The 21615-nt window shown below is 31.1% G+C and overlaps 2 protein-coding genes across 6 annotated transcripts; one reads left to right on the top strand and one right to left on the bottom strand.

Annotated features, from left to right (window-relative positions):
* Positions 1 to 453: 453 nt before the first annotated feature.
* Positions 454 to 5219, bottom strand: LOC100571915. Of its 3 annotated transcripts, none has more exons than XM_003247468.4 (3): positions 5137 to 5219; positions 1727 to 1845; positions 454 to 1540 (listed from the first exon to the last, which is right to left on the bottom strand). In XM_003247468.4, exons 1-3 carry the CDS (start codon positions 5164 to 5166, stop codon positions 1279 to 1281), a joined length of 411 nt encoding a protein of 136 aa, XP_003247516.1. In that variant the 5' UTR covers positions 5167 to 5219; the 3' UTR covers positions 454 to 1278. The 3 variants fall into 3 exon arrangements, with proteins under 3 accessions (XP_003247516.1, XP_008187466.1, XP_008187467.1); XM_008189244.3 differs by lacking the exon at positions 5137 to 5219 and adding an exon at positions 4986 to 5127; XM_008189245.3 differs by lacking the exon at positions 5137 to 5219 and adding an exon at positions 5020 to 5127.
* A 2031-nt stretch (positions 5220 to 7250) lies between these two features.
* LOC100162079 (chitin synthase chs-2) lies at positions 7251 to 19844 on the top strand. 3 transcript variants are annotated; one of them, XM_003247469.4, is made up of 20 exons: positions 7251 to 7442; positions 11746 to 11880; positions 11954 to 12198; positions 12287 to 12580; positions 12645 to 12872; positions 12952 to 13151; positions 13228 to 13378; positions 13604 to 13806; positions 13873 to 14061; positions 14123 to 14387; positions 14449 to 14922; positions 14993 to 15193; positions 15258 to 15484; positions 15576 to 15743; positions 15863 to 16416; positions 16482 to 16624; positions 16739 to 17076; positions 17149 to 17316; positions 17387 to 17645; positions 19136 to 19398. In XM_003247469.4, exons 2-20 carry the CDS (start codon positions 11750 to 11752, stop codon positions 19396 to 19398), a joined length of 4701 nt encoding a protein of 1566 aa, XP_003247517.1. In that variant the 5' UTR covers positions 7251 to 7442; positions 11746 to 11749. The 3 variants fall into 3 exon arrangements, with proteins under 3 accessions (XP_003247517.1, XP_029346544.1, XP_016663472.1); XM_029490684.1 differs by having other exon boundaries at positions 7252 to 7439; positions 11744 to 11880; XM_016807983.2 differs by lacking the exon at positions 7251 to 7442 and having other exon boundaries at positions 11750 to 11880; positions 19136 to 19844.
* Positions 19845 to 21615: the final 1771 nt, after the last annotated feature.

Raw genomic sequence — 21615 nt, 5'->3', positions numbered from 1 at the left:
ATAAATTGTTACAATGACATTTGAAAAATATTAAAAATCCTTAGTCACAGTTTTTTTTTATAAGCATTTAAAGTTCAAAAATTGATAAAATATGGAAAAATCACGAAAATTAGCAAATTATTTTAAGTTAAGAATTCGTAAACATTTTTCTTTTTAAATCTAAGATTTGAAAATGTAATATAAGATTATCTACCTTCATCAAAAAAAATATTATTAATATGTCTTATACCTAAACTGACATACCGTCTCCGCTCAGGATCGTTTTTCTTATACAATGATATTATATAGTATATACATCATTAAATTCAAAATTAATACCATCCATTATACAATGACCCACTTGTAACATATACTGTACAGCATAGCGACATCCACTTGCCCACGTTTTTTTAATTGATTATTTATAAATATTTTTATATGATTTAAAAAGGGTTATAAGGGGATGTGTGGGGATTGATCCCTGTGGATCAATAACGTTTTAGAGTTAACAGAGTCCCCTTACTTTAATTTTGATAAGTCGAGCACTGAATTTGATGCTAATATAATTTGAAAGTATGGCACTTGTGTACTTATAACATAGGGATAATAGAATAATCTCATTATAGTTAATTAGTTATTTTATCAAAATCAATCTCGGGAAACAGTAAACAATAAGTTATGAACAATAACATTGGATATTATTATTCCGTGAGAAATTGCTGCAATACAGATGTTGTACAATATAATATATACATGGAACAAGTGTAACAACGTCACTATTTAAGTACTCAATATAGCTGTCACTGGAAATCATATGTTATTATCATTACATACTTCCTGCGTAGGTATATAGCTTCTGGTAAGGATGAACGGTTCAACCGCGATGTAATAAATTCGGATGCGGATGCCATTGAAACACATATAGTGATCTACCATCTATTCGTGTATTTATGGCGTCCGTACGGGAAAAAAAACGTACCTATCTACTACATATAGCTATAGTTACGTAACGACCACCTGATGAATATAATATAAAATCGTCGTGAAGGCAAGTGTGAACAACCGACCGTCATACCTATATTAGGGTTGAGCAAGAGTATATCATCAAAATATAATATAATAAACAATAATAACTGTATAATATACTATAGGTAATCTATTGAGTACGGCTAATAAGAATTGTTGTTAGTGCGTGTGGACAATAATTTTTATTTTTTTAATGCTATATAGCTCGATTGTTCTACGTCTGTCGTCACAGCCGTTTGTATACTCATCCGCGCGTACGATGCGTGCGCTCACTTATACGTGCTCGGAATGAGAGAGCGTTTCGGAAATCATTTCTTTGTCGTCCTCCGCGTAGTCGACCATGGTGCTTCCGACACCCGAATTTGGTTTTCGTTTCAGACGAATTGTCATGTCGTGCAAATCCAAATTAGCCGTCAACACGAGTTTGTCGTGTCTTAAAATACTTAGCTTTTTTTCAGCCTCTGCAATTTCACGACGCGTTTCTTCGATGGCTCTGTTGTCGCTGTTATCGATCTTTATATTCGCCTTGAAAAACCTAAACAGGTACACAATGAAGAGGAAAACATAGGTAATTTCTCAAAACATTGATTGGACAAAACTACCAAAAAAAAAAATAATACTCCCATAACCTTGACTCTAGATAATACCATATAGGTACCTATAGGTACCTACGTTTCTTTAAAAAACAAATATATATGATATGTATTGTATAGTAATTTACTCGATCGGATCTTCGGGCCTAGTTTTGTTTAACATCTTGAACACGTCGCTCACGGATTTCCAGACACCGTTTGTTCGCAGATATACCATGAAAGAAACGTAATCATCTTCTGGCGTTGACTGTACAAATTCAACAAGATTTATTATTATTTATTTGTTTTGCTATTATTGTGAAAAAAAACCAAGTCTCGCATGACTAAATGAAACAGGCTTTTTATAATCAATTAATTTTGCACACTTTTCAGTTATGTTTTTGTAGTGTATTATACGTACTCTGTATTGTGTACACAGTCAAACAATACCGCAGATAGGTACCTATTATTTTTAAAACGACAATTAATTAAGTTTTTCCCAACTATAACAATATTCCGAAAAAAATCACAATTATAATTGGACAAGAGATTGGTCATTTCTGAACCAAATATGCTGTGTGAAAGTGATAGTTCAGCGTTACAAACTATTAATCGATATAATAAGATTGTGAGTTATAGCATAACAAGTATTATTCAACAAAAACAAATTTATATCTGAAGCAACAAATAAGATAATATCAATAAAACATATAATAAATGACAGTTGTGAAATATAGTTTAATAATATAGGTGACTTCCTAATAATAAAATAGCGGATGTATAACAAATAACAATATAATATAGGAAACATAATCATAATAATTAACAATGCATTAGCACAATTTTTAGAATGAAAAATAATACAAATTATTGAAATTGATTTTAAATTCACGTCAGAAATGTACATGTACATGTACCTAGGTACATGGCTACATTATAATATGGTCCAGATTGTGAAAATTATGTTCTTATAATTATTTAGGAACAGTTGTTATGGCTTTTGGGTGTTGCGGGATTGTGTTTGAAACGTATACAATATATACTATGTACATTAGATAATCATTATCATTGCTACTTATATGATTTGGTATCGCAGTATAGTACCTACCTATATAGACTATATAATTATTATGCTTAAACATATTATTGTAAAAACGTATGCAACACGTGTGGATAGTGGATAGAAGACAAAACCTATACCTTACATAGTACAGCAAAATTTTGGCTTATCAAATAAATAATTAATGTATCCCCATTACATTAACAGGTAATAAGTAATAACCATAGTTTTATCTTTTACGAAGTGTATTATGCGAGTGTAATATGTATAATATTTATATTAATATATTATATAGATCCATTACTACCGATCGAATAATATTATAAATATAATAATAAAATACGTAAACGTATATATTGTAATTCATTATAATATGGATAGCTGTCACGCTATCGTGTGTAAAACATAATAATATTATAATAAGTTCAAACGAGTTCAATGCACCACCTACGATCGTAAATGTGTCCACCTACGTCGACATTGTTGTGATGTGGTCATATAATAATACATAATTGGTCTGCAGCAATGTCTACCTATATACGTCCACGTATTATTATTTACTATTATTATTATTATATTCTGGTCCCGAATTGGATTCACGCGAGATTATTGTCGCCGACCGTATTATGATTAGGGGGTACCTATTATATACATTACATTATATACATATTATTATATTACACGCGTTCAACTTAAATAGCTCGTACGACGCATAAACGGTAGATTATAATACATACATTATTATAAGTAGATTAATGATTTTTATATTATGTTATGTTTTCCAGTTTTTTTTTCGAAACATATATCAACAACATAACCGCTCCAACGAACTATGTACACAGACTGGTCATTTCATAAGAATAATATTATATTATATATAATAACTCGCCGTGTTAATATCGTATTATTATAATAGCCATGGGCGAGATTGCGGAGGTGCAATAGACGGACAACGCCCCCCTCGGTTTAATGCGTTCGTTATTATTACTATTATTTAACATCCACATTGGTCCTTGCGAAGGTTGCGTTAAAGTATAATAGGTATTTAAAACACATGAACTTAATGTAGGTTTTGTAAAATTTTACTGCAAAAAAGATTACAATAACGTAAAACATTTTACTATATATAGAGATGACACTTTATTCGATTTTTTAAAGATTGAAATTTGTTATTGAAATACAAGTCTTACAAAACTAAAAAGATAAAACGCATACACATATAGGTATCATAATGAAACCTAATTTACTAATCAGTATAATCACATAACTTTGTAATCATAATAATTAATAGATTAGACGTCGTGAATATTTATTGTAATCCGTTACGACTGTCGCAATGATACCGTTAAAATGCATAAATATTTAAAAAATAGATTACCCATCGTTTTAACAACGATCGAAGCCATCGAACACATCTATGTCTTAATAATTACTAATTAGCGTTTCAGTTCCGGGTATTTTAATTAAATAGGTATACAAAGAATTCGTCTCATCCCATTAAATGTTCCAGTGAATCGTTTTAAATACCTATCTTTGCTGGCTACTATAACTAATCTCAAATAAACATAATATTTTATTGTATAAATAGGTAAACTACGTTTTTTAAGTTACTCAATCATTGAAAAATAACAGATGACCTAATTTACAGATCACTGATATAATAAATATTATTGTATTATAAAGTTACATGTATAGTATTATACATAACTATAATATTATAGTTATTTGTTCCCAGCTTAATTTATGAACAATATTTAATTTATACGCCATGTTTTGCATTTAGAAAGTACTCTGCCCAATCTTTATTTTTCATACCTATACATTAAATTTTTTGATACACATTTCTTAGGTTTTCAATTTACAACATGACCATTAGTAAGAAGGTATTATTTTTATTTTTAAACTTCCTGTTTTGTTATCATCACTACTTTATTAATTTGTGTGACACACTTTCCAGGTATCCATATTCATACTACGATTCTCACAAATATACAAGGCTATACTGCAGAGTAGGTACCTACTGGCCGATCTACACTTCGCGGGCTGAATTACAATAGAGTCATACATTTTTTTTGAAATATTATAACAGGTAAGAAGGATTAATGATATTATAAAAAAATACATCTTTTATCAAATTATAATAATTGTATAGTACCTTCCTACGCCCTTTGTACGAGACTGTTGAAATTATTAACTATTTTCATAAAATATAATGTATTGAATTGAATGCATTAATAAACTAAGTTATTTATAAAAATTAAATTACAATAAATTTAAATTATTATGGGTTGGATATTATGAAAGTAGGTATGCCTTAAACTAATTTATTAATCTATTGCCATACATACTTTAGATGCAATTTCAAACAATATATATAATTACTTGCAGGTACTTAGTATTTAAATATGTATCAACAATTCAAAACCATCGATCGACAATCATTTTTAACAAATATAATATAACATAAGAGACATTTAACTGTTCAAAATTTAAACTTACGTTTATTGAATTCCTATGATCCATTATCATTGTTATTTTAACAAAAACGTTTAATGTTTATGTCGCTACAATTATTAAAAATAACAATTTAATCATATGGTTTTCGATAAACATTGAAAATCTAGCTGAAAGTACTAAAATAATATTCGAAACTGGAAAACATATTTCTCAGAGATCAATAATCATATAATTTATAATTATTATTGCAATTATTATATAATTATTATAATTGATTTATTTATACATATTATTGTAAAATTTAATGTGTTTTTGATACAATATTATGAAATCAAAATCGATTAAAAAATAATAACAATACAAAACTGTGTAGGTACTTGTTATCGAAGAATTTGATACAATCTCCACAAAAAAAACTTAAATAATTTAATAAATAACGAATAATTATATGACATCAGTCATCACATATTCTAATATATAAACAAGCAGTATTGCCAGTGTGTTGTGTGTATACTGTATAGTATATGTACAATGTACTTATGTACGATGTACCTACCATTATATAAGTGTAGGTACACATTTGATATTTATAAGCTAATACTATAAGAGAAAATGTTATATTATTAGACATTAGTATCTTAGTACAACAACTGTACCTATAGACCAATTACCATCGAGTTGAGGAAAATAAAACTGCTGACCATGAAATTCCAATATAAAATGAAGAAACAACAAACTTTAAACATATAAAATAATGTTTATATAGTTCGATATTAAGTATACCCAAGTATTCTTCTTATATCTTACTTCTTATTTTTCTACTACTCGTGTCTAACTTAAGAACATGCGGTAGTAGTAATAGTATGGTACATAATTTAATATAACACGGTAAATGGTGATGGTAAATACAAATAACATTTTTGGAATTATTGTTGGTAATTTTATGAGTTGCAAATAACATTCGTAATTCTTAAACTGGTTTGTTGAAGATTATATAAAAATTATTTTTAGGAAATTTACCGTGAATAATAGAATCTGAATCATCAAAATATCGAAGAATATATTAAACTATATAGTTTATCCTTCAAATATTTTCCTTATTGAAATTAACTTATTTATAATATACAAATTACAAACATTATCATAATATATTAGGTACCCACCTATAATACAGGATTCAACTTTGTACGAAAATAATTCCAACACTGCTATTGTTTACGACTTACTCGTTCCTTAAGTATATAGTAATATAGCTATCATACATTTATTATTAACATATTATTTTTTATATTGCCCACCTAAAAACTTAGAATTAATAATTTTTTACGACCATTAAAGATTAAAAACGAAGGTATTTGTACAATATTTCAAATATGTTTTTTCATAAATATTAGATTTGATTCGGTAAACGATTATTTTTCACTTTCAATATAAAACGTATACATGTGTATATATTTTACCTATATATGTGTCATGTGTGTCTGTGTGTTACTATTGTACAGTGTTATATAATATATGTACCTATACAATATTCTATGTGACATATACATATAAAATAACGTTTTAATTTGCACATAAATTGTATTGATGCTTCAGTGTTGCAGTATGTATAGCTGCTATTTTATTGGCTGCAACTTATAAAACGAGATGAAGATAAAGTCCGTAAATAACAAAACGTCCGAGTACCTATACAATTTATATGAATTTCATCGGAATGATAAAAAAAAATGCAATTCTCCAACAGAGATATTGTTTTTTTTTCTCACCATACAAACGAGTTCGCACGGTTTGGACTTTGAATATTCGTTCACAAAGCCTGATATATTATTATTAATTAATATTATTTTTTTTCACTTTAGAACAATGAAATTCGACTTGAACTTATCGATAGGCAGTGGTAATATTAAAGAAAACGTTTTGTCGAGTAACATAATTCAAAGAGCCCCGAGGGTTTAGGTACACCACGTAACCTACAGCACCCGCAACAATTATTATTTTTCAGTACGTATGGAAGTGGACGCATGGAATCATTTAATACTTTAATATATCACTCATGGAGGTGGGGAATCGAATCATTACATAGACCGTAGACGGTTTCTTTATTGTCCTTCTATATTCGCTTTTTTTTTGCTTTCAGTCCGACCATACGAACCTGCTTTACGAGTCTCCCACCAGTTGAAGGAAAGCCAAAGACCTGTCTCTTTGGCCGCAGTTGTCTGGCCGCGTGTTGGCGTTCGCTTGTGGTTTAATAACATTGTGTTGTAGACGTGTTCAAATTTTAAAGAATGTAGGCCTAGCCAGATTGGATTACTCAAGTCTCTACGCGATTCGGTTAACTATAAAAAAAGGTAAGATAAATTTAATAAGTATAAGTTTTACAATGCACCAAACGACTTGCTGATTAATAGTAATATTATACATTTAATTTCTTAAATATTTTTAATTCCCGATTAGATATTGTTTAAAAAATTGTATTTCATAAGTACGTAAATATTAGTACCTATCTACATTCTTTATATTTTGTTCAACTACGAATATAAAACAGTGAGTTACTTAAAGTAGTTTTACTTACATTTCAGCGTTAAAGTCTCTTGCACGTATAATGTAATAAACATCATATAAAATATAATTTAGTTAGTTTATAAATATAAATTTTATAATATTATGCAATGCTTTCAATATAAAACTCGTAAATAATTAACATAAAAATGTTATAGTTATGAATGATTCATTAAATAAAACAAGAAATCGACAAATTTTTTATTACGTAGTCATAATGGTATTATTACGACCTTATTAACATTTAAGAAATATATTCGTGACTCATGGGGTTTAAGATAACTTTTGATTATGATCAATTTTGTTTTGAAACGCTAATTTTATTAAAAATCTATTCTAATTTCTTTGTAACGAACTAGAGTAGCTTATTTAAATTTAAAAACCTATCATGTCATTACTACATTACCCATTAGGTACCTATGTTATATTATAATCGTATGTAATACAACTTAATAGGTACAATTCCAAAAGAATGTATAAGTACCTATTATAAAATATGTATTTCAATGGTTACGACAGTAAATATAAATAAATAAATATTACAAGTTCATGTACTATAATACATATATATTATATACCTATAGTATAGGTGTTGTATTCGTTTACAAATAAAATACGAATGTTCCAACGTAAGAACGAAATAAAAATAAAGCAATGCACCAATTCCTTAGATTTTTCCTTTCACTCGAACCGACAACCAGAGACCGTTTCACTTTCACGGCTAATGTGCCTTGCTATACTAGACCATAATATTCATTTTACAACTATATACAGACACGTTGTATAGCGTGTATATACGCTATGTGATACAAATTTTGCTACTACGAAAATTAAACGAACCGGACGCTGTATATGAAACCTATACAGTTCACATCACGAACATATTATTATAAATTGTCCCGAAAATATCTCGCACGTATAAGAAACTTAGAAAATGTATAGAAAATAATCATAGGTAACTAAGAAAATATCGCACAGCACAAAGCCAATTATAGAGTTAAATTTTGAAAATCAGTATCTGAACGTACTAAATTAATGAGGGTTTTAATTAGTCGGACGTTATTAGTGCATAAGGAATTCACCATAGCAATTATTCGGTTATCGTAGACCTGACTAGACTTTTACATCAGCTGTTTCATTAATGCCTGAAATGTTCCAAAAAAGTCCTCAAGATATTTTTATTAATTTTAGAATAGATGAGTGTTAGAATAAACACTATAGACGTAGTGTACCTGGTAATCGAGGATAAAATATCACTTAGGTACCAGTCGTATACCTATATACTGTTGGAAACAAAATAAATGTCGATGATATTTATTCAATATAACCTTTAGGGTTAAAGTCACAATCTTTAGTAATACCAGCTGTCTGTAGAATTTAAAATCTAGTTGAAACCGGTCCCTATGGTAGTAGATAAGACGGAATTTTTTTAAATTGAATATTAAATATTATGTTAGTACGCGTATACCTATTATATAAGATTCGGTCAACGTAGGCGATAGTAATAAAATATAATAATGGTAATAATCATACTTACACGCACCGCGGTATTTTTCGTCTTCCCGCGTGGCGATTTTTATTTTGTTTTTAATTAACTTCATTTGTAACCATCGCTAGCATTGTCTGTGCGCTATTATCATTACATTATATATTATTATTTTGTAATTTGTAAATCGTTGATTTCATTTCAATTCAAATCTCGCCCAGGGCCGCACTCCTCTGGACTCCGCGACCCCCTCTCTAGCGTGCGACATCAGGTCACCACTCTACAGAATTCGAATAATATTGTTAAGACGTTTTGCGATCACTAATGGGAAATTAAATACGTGTCGAGATATTATGTATATGGAAACGGACGCGATGGTATTCCGACAACCCGAGTCCTGACATTGACCGTTCCAGTCATTGTATATTCGACTACTTCGTCAGGTAGTTAAGAATCGTCATCGTACAATATAGAGTGTAAACCTCGGTCACATAGATTATACTTAAAACATCATCATGCACCGTAAACAAATTATTTTCCTCTGTTTATTGTACCGATTAAATTGGACCACTGGCATACTTTTTCCTACACCATGACAGTTTAAAACCGGTTTAAAAAAGAAAAAAGTATTATTTTATTATAAAATCGGTTATAATTTGTTACACGTTTTAAATTTTAATTAAAAACAACGAACAAATATTTAAATTAAAACAAAATGATAAATTATCTATTATGTAACCAATTAAAATACATTTATTTTTGTAATACAATATTATATTGATTTAATAATTAACGAAATCATAATAATATATAAAAAGTGTCCATATTAAAATAATGAGTAGGTACCTTACTGCAACATACTTTATACAAAAAATTTAAAAAATAAGTAATTATTTAATTAAAATAAATATATATTATTTAATATAATAATATTATGTCTAATAAATCATAAAATTATATTATTACCAAGACGGCAAGACAATAGATAGTTTTTGTTGGATATAACTTACTTATATTAGTTATTATCACAGTAATACAGTATAATAAAACAATGTATAAATGTTTCTCTCGCTCACGCAATAATATTATTGATAGCTTATAGGTTTTGAATACTGAAAGTAAATTAGTGAAATATTGAATTTAAATTTAGTCTACCGAATGTTGGTACCAAATAACTATAGGTACCTATATTATAACATATTTTTATTGCAACATTCTATCCTCACGACATTATTCTGACGTAACATACATTTTTCAAAATAGTTATAGGTACTGTAGTAATAAAGAGTCATACCTATATAGGTACAACGGACATAATATACAGGCACCTTACTCCTTAGTACCTATATAAGACTATATGTTACAACCATGGTCCATGACAGATAACCACAGTTTTAACATTCTTATAGTAAAGGTCGTGAACAGGTCATAATATGTATACTCATTTTTACAAATGACTAATACATAATATTATACGAGTACACCTCTTTCTCTTTGCTTATCCTTGAAACACAGTTCACGAGACATCATTTGTAAACTTATTACTTTAAACACGCCGAATTCGAATTAAAATAGCAAGTTCAATATCGTGTCAGATAAATCAATGAAATAAAACATCGGAGACAATCAAAATACGTTGTGGCTCCACGTGTATCAGTTTATTGAATGGAAACTTATGTACGTGCATTAATTTCCATTGTTAGCTGTAAAATGGAAACAAAACGTCTGCCTAGTCTTTATGATTTGCAGAAACAGTAATAATAATAACAATAATGAAATAAATTAAATATCTGATACATAAAACCATTATTCATGACTCATGAACACCGACAACTTTAAAGGCGGGCTTGACTTATCTAGGAAAAAAGTGAATAAAAAAATCATAGAAAAAATGTAGAAAAAACTTAATAATTATTTATATACATTTCTACCTATAAAAGTATTTTTAAACAAAACCTACAATTCACTTTGCTTCTTCGTATTCCTTTACATTGTATTATAATATTATTTATACCTACCTATTTTTTTAAGTAATATATTCAACACTTTAAACAGTTGTATCTATTATATTATTTACATCGCATGATTAATTTTAAATAAACCTCAAAATATACAACTAGGTATACAAGTGTTTTAGTTCGTTGTTTACGACGTGTTTCCAAGCGAAACGAAACTCAAACTAAGTGTTAACTCTCCACTATACATACATTTTTAATACCTCCACAATAGAAATTGAGTTTCTTAAGTGATCATGATATAACTACTAAATTATATACCTAAGTTTTAATAATAATAAAAAACATAAAATTGTTCATTTAAAAATATAGTTAGAAATTCGAATACCTACTTAGACTAAACATTATAGGATTCATTAATTATTAATTTTCTACTTATATCATTATTAGTGATATATGAAACATATATTTTATAAATAATTCATAATTTAACCAAGTAAAATATGGTTCTGAATGAATTAATGCGTATTCGCTACTTATACAGCTACCTAGGTACACTGTAAAATTGGAAAGTATACCTATTTATAATAAACATTATTTTTGTAATATTATCTGTTTCATTTTTTAAACACGGCTTTAAATTGTTTTCAGCAACATGACGTCACGTTTGTCGTTCGTTCCATCCGTGAATAACATGTCTCACCAAAGACTTCATGACAGTGACGAGAATAATTCTTCGGACGATGACGAAAATTCACCTCTAACCCAAGACTTATACGGTGGAAGGTATTTAACAATTTTTTTTAAATTATATATTATAAAAAATTGGTTTGATGATTTAATGCCATGCATATTTTAGCCAAAGAACTTTGGCAGATACCAAAGCATGGGACGTTTTTCGAGATTTACCTCCGCGCAGCGACAGTGGATCTATGGCCAACCAAGCATGTCTCGAATTCACCATACGTGTGCTGAAAATCCTAGCATATTTGACCACATTCATTGTTGTCCTGTGTTGTGGCGTTATATCTAAAATTAGTATGTTCTTCATGACATCCCAAATCAGATCTGATCGCGTCGTCACATTCTGCAATAAAGAACTTAGTAATTGATTGTTATACTGAGCTGCACTTGCGCTTTGTAATCAAGTATTTATAATCAAACCAACATTATATAACTCATTTTTTCATAGGTCGTGATAAATTTTACGTTGTCAACCTCCCAACGGAAGAACGTGTCGCGTGGATATGGTGTTTGCTGTTGGCATTTATCGTTCCAGAAATTGGTACTTTAATACGATCTTTGAGAATTTGTTTCTTCAAGTCGTGTAAAAGACCTCCATTATTTGATTTTGTATTTGTGCTAATTATGGAAACCCTCCACGTATTTGGCTTAGTTTTACTTGTGTATGTCGTACTACCAAATTTAGACGTGGTCAAAGGTGCGATGCTTACTAATTGTCTTTGTTTCATGCCAGCTTTGCTCAGTAAGTTTACTATTTTTTAAATTTATTTATAGAGCAATCGATAAAAAAAAGTTAAATTTTGCAGATTTATTATCGAGGACAACAAAAGGTTGTAAAACGAATTCGGAAAAGTCTGAAGTGTACGCAAAAGTCTTAATGGATCTAATTGCCGTAGGATCACAAGCCACTGGCTTTTTTTTATGGCCTTTATTACACCCGGAAAAACAGATGAATAACCTCGCCATTCCGATTTCAGTATTTTGTATTTCTTGTGGTTACTGGGAAAATTATACAACCAAAAATACATTTTTTGGTAGGCCATACTTGAAATTATAATGTCTATGAAATATTTTGAAAAGAACGTTTGAGCAAATTTGTTTTTGAATTTTTAGGTTTTATGAAGTTTGCATATCATATAAAAGACCGAATGAGAAGAACGCGTTATTTCATATACATGCTAATGTCTGTTTGGAAAATGTTATGTTTCATGTGTTTCATGTTAGTAGTTATGTTCTTTAAGGGTGAAAATGTTACACAAATCTTCTCATTAGTCAACGCTGGATTTTCACAACACAAGATACAAGTTCTCGAGGTAATTTATAATAGTTAAATTATTAATATTACTGTAATTGATATTAAGATTATTATTTTGTTCACGTATTATTTAGGTAAATCAAGTAACGAGAAGTGGAACTATTTTACCAGATCTTGCCGATATAGTTACAACTGGAGATTCGGTTGACATCGATGCAGAATATGTAACTGCAATGCACGTACTTCTTGTACAAATTATTTCGGCATATCTTTGTTATATATTTGGTAAATATATTAATATTAATAAAATTGCCAGTGTCTAATCAGTTCAACGTTAAATTAAATATGCACAATATATTGTGTAGTATGTAGGACTACCTTATAAGCGAAATAAACTTTTCTTTATTATTTTAAATGTACGATATTAAATGTTAATAATTATAAATAGTTATAATACCATTTACAATTGATAACACATTAATAACTAACATGATTTTATTTCTTTCACAGGAAAATTTGCTTGCAAAATTATGATTCAAGGATTCAGCTATGCGTTCCCTGTAAATTTAACAGTACCAGTCACCATGTCTGTATTGATAATCGCATGTGGTTTGCGTCACGATGATCCTTGTTTTTTCCATAACTCTATCCCTGATTATTTATTTTTCGATACACCCGATGTCAATTTCTTAAACAATTTTATCACCAAAGAAGTGAGTTGCTTGAATCAATATTAACAATATAATGTAGCACTTATTATAACTGTAATGTTTTTTTAGCATGTATGGGTATGGTTACTGTGGCTTCTATCTCAAACGTGGGTAACATTACATATTTGGACACCAAAGTGTGAACGTCTAGCGACCACTGAAAAGCTTTTTGCAAGACCTATGTACGATTCATTGCTGATCGATCAATCGTTAGGAATGAACAGGAGATGGGACGACGAAAAAGACGTCAAAACTGAAGTAAGAATTTTTAATTGATTTCAGCTTAAAGTATTTAATCCAACAATATTTATTCGTCAAGGACTTGGCTGACCGAGATAAAGAACCAGACGAATATTATGAAACAATATCTGTGCACACGGATGTTAGTAGTACAGCGCCTAAAACTGTGAAGAAATCTGACAGTATTACTAGGATTTACGCTTGTGCGACTATGTGGCACGAAACTCACGAGGAAATGATGGAGATGTTAAAGTCGATCCTCCGAATGGACGAAGATCAGTGCGCTCGTCGAGTAGCCCAGAAATATTTGCGTGTAGTTGATCCAGACTATTACGAATTTGAAAGTAAGTAAAATATTCTACATATTATGTAAACTGATTTAAGTCTGAAATATAATTTATTCAGCTCACATATTCATGGATGACGGATTCGAAATAAGTGATGAAAACGATGATTGGAATCAAGTTAATAGATTCGTGAAGCTTTTAGTAAGTACGATCGACGAAGCAGCAACTCACGTGCACGAAACAAATATACGCATCAAACCGCCGACTAAATATCCCTCTCCATACGGTGGCCGTTTAGTATGGACGTTACCTGGAAAAACTAAGCTCACTGTACACATCAAAGACAAATCCAAAATCCGACACAGAAAACGATGGAGTCAGGTCATGTACATGTACTACTTACTTGGTCATCGATTAATGGAACTACCGATTTCCGTTGAACGGAAAGAAGTCATTGCTGAAAATACGTTTTTATTGACGCTTGATGGTGATATTGATTTCCAGCCACATGCGGTCAGGCTTTTGATAGATTTGATGAAAAAAAATAAAAATTTGGGAGCCGCTTGTGGTAGAATCCATCCAATTGGAGGAGGTAATCCTCGCAAATTAAATTGATTATGAACCCGATTTAATGATATTGTACCTATTTATTTACTGTATAGGTCCATTGGCGTGGTATCAAGTTTTTGAATACGCCATTGGTCATTGGCTCCAAAAAGCTACTGAACACATGATTGGTTGCGTTCTTTGTAGTCCTGGATGTTTCTCACTGTTCAGAGGTAAAGCTCTTATGGACGATAACGTGATGAAAAGATATACATTGAAATCTGACGAAGCCAGACATTACGTACAATATGATCAAGGTAAATAACAATTAATATTAAAACAATAACATCTATTTCTAATGAAATTACTTAAAAAATTAAGGCGAAGACAGATGGTTGTGTACATTGTTATTACAAAGAGGATATCGAGTAGAATATTCAGCTGCTAGTGACGCGTATACTCACTGTCCTGAAAGCTTTAATGAGTTTTATAATCAGCGAAGAAGATGGGTACCATCGACAATGGCAAACATCATGGACTTGCTAATGGATTACAAAAAAACGATCAAAATAAACGATAACATTTCAATGCCTTACATCAGCTATCATGTAAATATTTTCGTTTAAATTATTATAGTATACCTACCTAACTATCTAATAAGTGATTGATTTTTACTAATCGACATTTGATTACTTTCAGATCATGTTAATGGGTGGTACCATTTTAGGACCAGGAACTATATTCCTTATGTTGGTGGGAGCCTTTGTGGCTGTATTTCATATTGACAATTGGACCAGTTTCTATTACAATATCATACCGATAGTATTGTTTGTTTTCGTATGCTTCACTTGCAAATCAAATATACAGGTAAATTATAATTGGTAGTTTTATATGTATTTTGATGACACCTACTCAAAATTAAATATTAGTATTTGAAAAAATATATTTACTCGTATGCATTCGAATGATTTATTTTTTGTCCACAGCTATTATTGGCGCAAATTCTATCAGCTCTATACGCGTTAGTTATGATGGCCGTTATTGTCGGTACAGCTCTACAACTGGGCGAGGACGGTATCGGATCGCCATCTGCAATATTTTTAATCGCCATGATGAGTTCGTTTATAATAGCGGCACTTCTCCATCCACAAGAGTTCTCTTGTATCATATACTTCGGTATATATTGGCTGTCTATTCCGTCTATGTATTTGCTTTTAATATTGTACTCCATTATCAATCTAAACATTGTCACGTGGGGTACGAGAGAAGTTCAAGTCAAAAGAACTAAAAAGGAAATGGAAGCAGAAAAGAAAGCCGCCGAAGAGTCGGAAAAGAAGAACAAACAAAAGTCAATGCTTGGATTCTTGCAAAACTGGGACCCAAACGAGGACAACGAAGAGGGTTCGTTTGAACTGTCATTCGCTGGACTTTTCAAATGCATGTTTTGCACTTACCAGAAACCCGTAAACGAAGGTCAACAGCTGGTGAGGATAGCCGATTCGTTAGAAGGTCTAGGTAAACGGATGGATCACATCGAAAAGTGAGTGCTACGTTTAAAATTAGGCAATTTATGAATGTAGATTAATGCGGGAAACATTATAATAGGACTATGATGGATCCGACATCGGTGAACCGTAAGAGAAACGCTTCGACCAGTAGCGTCCCACATCAGATCGCTCTGGATCCGGTCCAAGAAGAAAATTCTGAAAACGAACACTCCGATACAGAGACTGACGATGAATCTCTAGGTAAGCGTTGTAACTTATTAATTATTAATAATTATTAATTGTATTATTATGTTTTGCTTGATTTTTCAAACATTGAAACCTAAAATAATAAAAAATGTTTTGATTCGATTGCAGAACCTAGAGTGGAACGTAACGATGACATCAATCCTTTCTGGATCGAAGACAAATCGCTACGTAAGGGTCCAGTTGCGTTTTTATCCACAGCTGAACAACAGTTCTGGAGGGATCTGATCGACAAATACTTATATCCGATTGATGAAGATAAAAACGAAAAGGCTCGAATCGCGTCAGACTTGATCGAACTTAGAAACAAGTCAGTGTTCTCGTTTTTCATGATCAACGCTCTGTTCGTGCTCATTGTTTTTCTTCTCCAATTGAACAAGGATAAGCTCCATCTGGACTGGCCGATAGGCGTCAAGACAAATATCACGACTGTAGCAGAGACGTCCGAGGTAAGAGCTATATTACATTTTTAGATTTTGTATTAGGCGAAACATGATTTAAATAAAATAAAACGATTACAGATCATCATTAGCAAAGAGTACTTACATTTGGAACCCATCGGTTTGGTGTTCGTGTTCTTTTTCGCATTCATCATAGTGGTTCAGTTCACCGCCATGTTGTTCCATCGGTTCGGAACATTGTCTCACATACTTGCCTCGACGGACCTAAACTTGTGTTGGAACAAAAAGGTAATTGCGAATGGCAAGAAATTTGATTCTTTTGGTAAAATTATAAACGACCACCGTTTCTTGGTTTCAGACTGAAGATTTGACTCACGACGGTCTACTAGACAAACAAGCAGTCGTCATCGTCAAGCACCTCCAACGTCTGAGGGGCATCAATGGCGATTACGACAACGAGTCGGGTTCCAGTGGCGATAACGCCGTAGGTCGCCGGCGAACAATTTACAATCTAGAAAAACAACGGCAAAAGACCAGAACAATTGGCACGCTGGACGTGGCTTTCCGCAAGAGATTCTTGCAAATGAAAATGGGAGAGGACGAAGACGAACCACAAGGTATACCTACTACTTATATATAAAATATTGTTACATACACTTTTAATGTAACAAACAATTGCGCCGTATCGAAATACTGTAGGCAAATTACAGTCGGTGGTGCAACTATCGAGGTGGTCCCGTACTTTAAAGGGGAAACCCCGTGACTGCAGTTATTTTAATATTGTCTATTCGACGATATCCTAAATTATTTTCCTTTGAAGTAATGAATACCTATGTAATTCACTATCAAAATTATTAAGATTTTAATTAATCTGCTGTTAGATAAGAATATAGATTTCCATTATAATATATGTATAGTAGGGTTTCAATTGGTAGAAGTATTTTAGAATACTATAATCTTAACGATTATTATAAGTACATGGCAAATGCTACACAACAATATTATGTTGAACGGATATCTATCGACGTTAGAACGCATTTACATGTTTCCCCCTTATAGGCCTGGGCTAAAGTACTGAATTATGGTGGATAACTATAATACTGCACTGAATTATTATCACTTAACTACTTTAAAATATAATTTAAATAGGTAGGTAGGTAGGTATGCCAAATAAGTTTTATTTAAATACTAAAACATAATTTCTTAAGAGTTAAAAAAAATTATTAAATAATAACAAAATGTTGGTATAGGTACATTCGAACTTGAATATGATAATTGTTACGTAGTTACAATTAATAAGATTGGTTTACGTTAAAATTTGGTACTTGAAAATGTGTGAATTAAATCTTTGTAATTTAATTTATTTAACATTTCATTCTCTATCAAGAGCAATGATACATTTTTGCCCAACTTTTCAACAGTTTTGGCGAATCTTGGATAAGCTTTCCACGTGTTGGGCATGAAAAGATCTTTCTGTAGTAAAATTAGACACTGCGGTACACTCACCATTCACCAACATTTTTAACGCTTTGTTAATATTTGGAAATATTTTAATATGTAAAGATTTTTGACTCAAATACTCGCATATAGTGTGATTGCGGAGTTACTCGCTGCTATTCACTGAGCTAATCAGATTTTCAGGATTTTCTAGTACTTATTAGTACGTACATTATATATTTTATAATATCAAAAAACATGAAAACGCAGGTACATGATAAGTATCGCCAAATCAATACAATATCTGCAATCATTATGGAAAAAAAATTACCTTAAAAAAATGTCCACCCCTCAAAATATTTCGCTGTAAGCATGTGCCTATATAGTGCCTGCACATAAATACGCCACTGGGTACAGTTTCTGTTTGGTACCTCCTACTCGTTAGTAAAAAATTAAAAACCAAAACGTAAAATAATACATTATAAATATTACCCATGTGATATTTTAAATTACCTACGTAGGTAGTTATTTAACCGATCTAATCATCAACTCAATTTTAGACTGGAAACTATATGTATAAGGCGCTATATATATAACTATATATATATAATGAATATATATATTCATTCAAAACCTATAATATATAATCGCCGCCCGTTGTTTATTACAGGTGGCACGCCGGTGTTGGGCCGGAAACTGACGATGGGCAAGGAAGTGCGGCAAGCACTCGAGGTGAGGAGAAGGTCCATGCAGGCGGAGAGGCGCAAGTCTCAGATGCAGACGCTGGGCGCGAGCCACGCGTTCAACCAGACGCAGAGGCAGTCAAACGCGGGCATCAGCGTCAAGGACATATTCAAGGGCAGCCAAAACCTTGCATACGAACGTGACGACGGTGACGGAGACGACCGGCTGCCCATGCACGCCATCAACTGAAACGGAAATGACGGCGGACGAGAGGGAAAACGAGCTCGACTGACGGGGAAAAAAACGATCCCCCGACGGAGCGTTTCTAGTCAAAAAAAAATAAATCTCAGCACGAAACGCTGTGTATCGTATACTGCAAAATAATAAAACATCCTTTTTATTATTCCTTTTACCCGTCTGCGGTCTCTTTTCTCTCCCTCAATCGCGTTTTCAAACCACTCGAGGCCAACGACGGAAAACTGAAATTCGAAATTCGACTCTGAACTGCGCCCATACCTATGATGACGGCCCGGACGAGTTTCTTACGAGTACCCACTTGTCGACGTGGTACACTTACTCAAATACTTAATTTTTATATATTTTATAAAATCGTTTTTAGTATTATATAATATATACTTTACCATGACATGAAAAATATGTACACAATAAACACTATTGCTCATTTTGTACCACAGCTTACGTATTTCGACATTATTTCTTTTTCACTTATATGCCGTTAAAAGGACGCTGTGCTCCAGCCTCCATTATAAATAAATAATATTATAATATATGGCGAGTATGCTACTTCACAGATAAGAAGACTTTTCATAATTTTTAACTTTTCCGTTATACGTATAGGTACCATATTTTCCTATACTTTACGGGACACTCCTTTTTTGGGGGGAAGTCAGTGATGCCCGCGTTGCCACTCGCTCGCTGCACTGCGCTCGGATAAAAAAATCGAAAATATCCTTAGACTTGCTATGCAATACCACCTCAACCTGAGGATACTCACAGAGTAACCGCCGTACATCCAATATTGATCCGTACTATACGTGTTGTTATACGTATTACGTATAACACTATTTAAATTGAATAGTCGTTATACAATTAGGGTCGTTATTAAGAGTGGATATATACGGCGGTTACCCTGTGACCATCTTGAGGTGGTGTTAGATAGCAAGTCGAGGGATATTTTCGATTATTTTGTCCGAGTGCAACACAGCGAGCGAGTGGCAACACGGCATCACTGACGTGGTATCCGTATAACGAAAAAGATCCTAAGAACACAATGTGATCAAGCCACTTATTTGATTGTTCTATTATATTATTATAAATATGAAAATATGAAATATTTATTAAACGGTGTTTTTATATACAACAGAATTTTGTAATAAAAATAAGTTTAAATTAAGTATTAACTGATAAGTAATAAGGTATGTCATTGCGCTGCACGCCAATCGACCAACGATGACAAAATGTAAAGATTTAAATAGGTAGGTACCTGATGGTATATATAGATTATAAATAGTAAATACTAATATCATGGAATTAAAAGAGCACAAAAAATTTTAATTTTAAAGAATGTTAAATTCTAAAAAAAAAATTCAGGGGCTATCTTTATGTACACTTCTCAGAAGATTTCAAATGCGACGTGAAAAATAAAAGAAAAATTAAGGAAAAACGGGAATTTTTACGCAAAACCTGTTTTCGAGAAAATCGATTTTGGTTTTTGGTACAACTCTAAAACAAATGACCGAATGTACATAAAATGTTGATTGAATGTTTATATTAGCATTTTCTATACACCATAACATTTTTCAAATATTTTGATTTATTTTGAGCTGTTTACAGACATTTTCTGTTTCCATTTTTTTTAGTTTTTTTTCCTATAAATATCAATAACATTTTATTTGTTGGTTAAAAAATTTTGAAAATTTAATAGAAGGTTCCTATTATATTGTTTCAAAGGCATATGAAAAAAATGCTTTTTATAAGCATCTAAAGTTCAAATATTGACAAAATACGTAAAAATGACGAAAATTTGTAAATTATTTTGTTAGAAATTCATGAAAAATTTTGCTTTGCCAAAAAGTGTAAAAAATTAATACAAGACCCCTCATATGTTGTTACAATTGCAGTTGAAAAATATTAAAAATACATAGGCACAATTTCTTTTTATAAGCATTTAAAGATCGAATTTTGACAAAATTTATCAAATTTAAAATTGAATAATTATTTTGTAGTTAAAATTGTATAAAATGTTTAACTTTTATATCTAAGGATTGAAAATTTAAAACAAGATTCCATGTCAGTAATTAATTCTGTTACCAAAAAATCTAAAAAATACATAAGCACAGTTTATTTTTATAGTCATTTTAAGTTCATATTCGGATGAAATTACATATTAAAAAACCTAGAATAACTATTTTAGTTATTTTGTTGTAACTTGTGATTGTATAATAT

The sequence above is a fragment of the Acyrthosiphon pisum genome, chromosome A2, assembly GCF_005508785.2.
Source record: "Acyrthosiphon pisum isolate AL4f chromosome A2, pea_aphid_22Mar2018_4r6ur, whole genome shotgun sequence".
NCBI classification, from domain to species: Eukaryota; Metazoa; Arthropoda; class Insecta; order Hemiptera; family Aphididae; genus Acyrthosiphon; species Acyrthosiphon pisum.
Note: the sequence above shows the minus strand (reverse complement) of the source record. Positions and strands in the feature narration are given on the sequence as shown.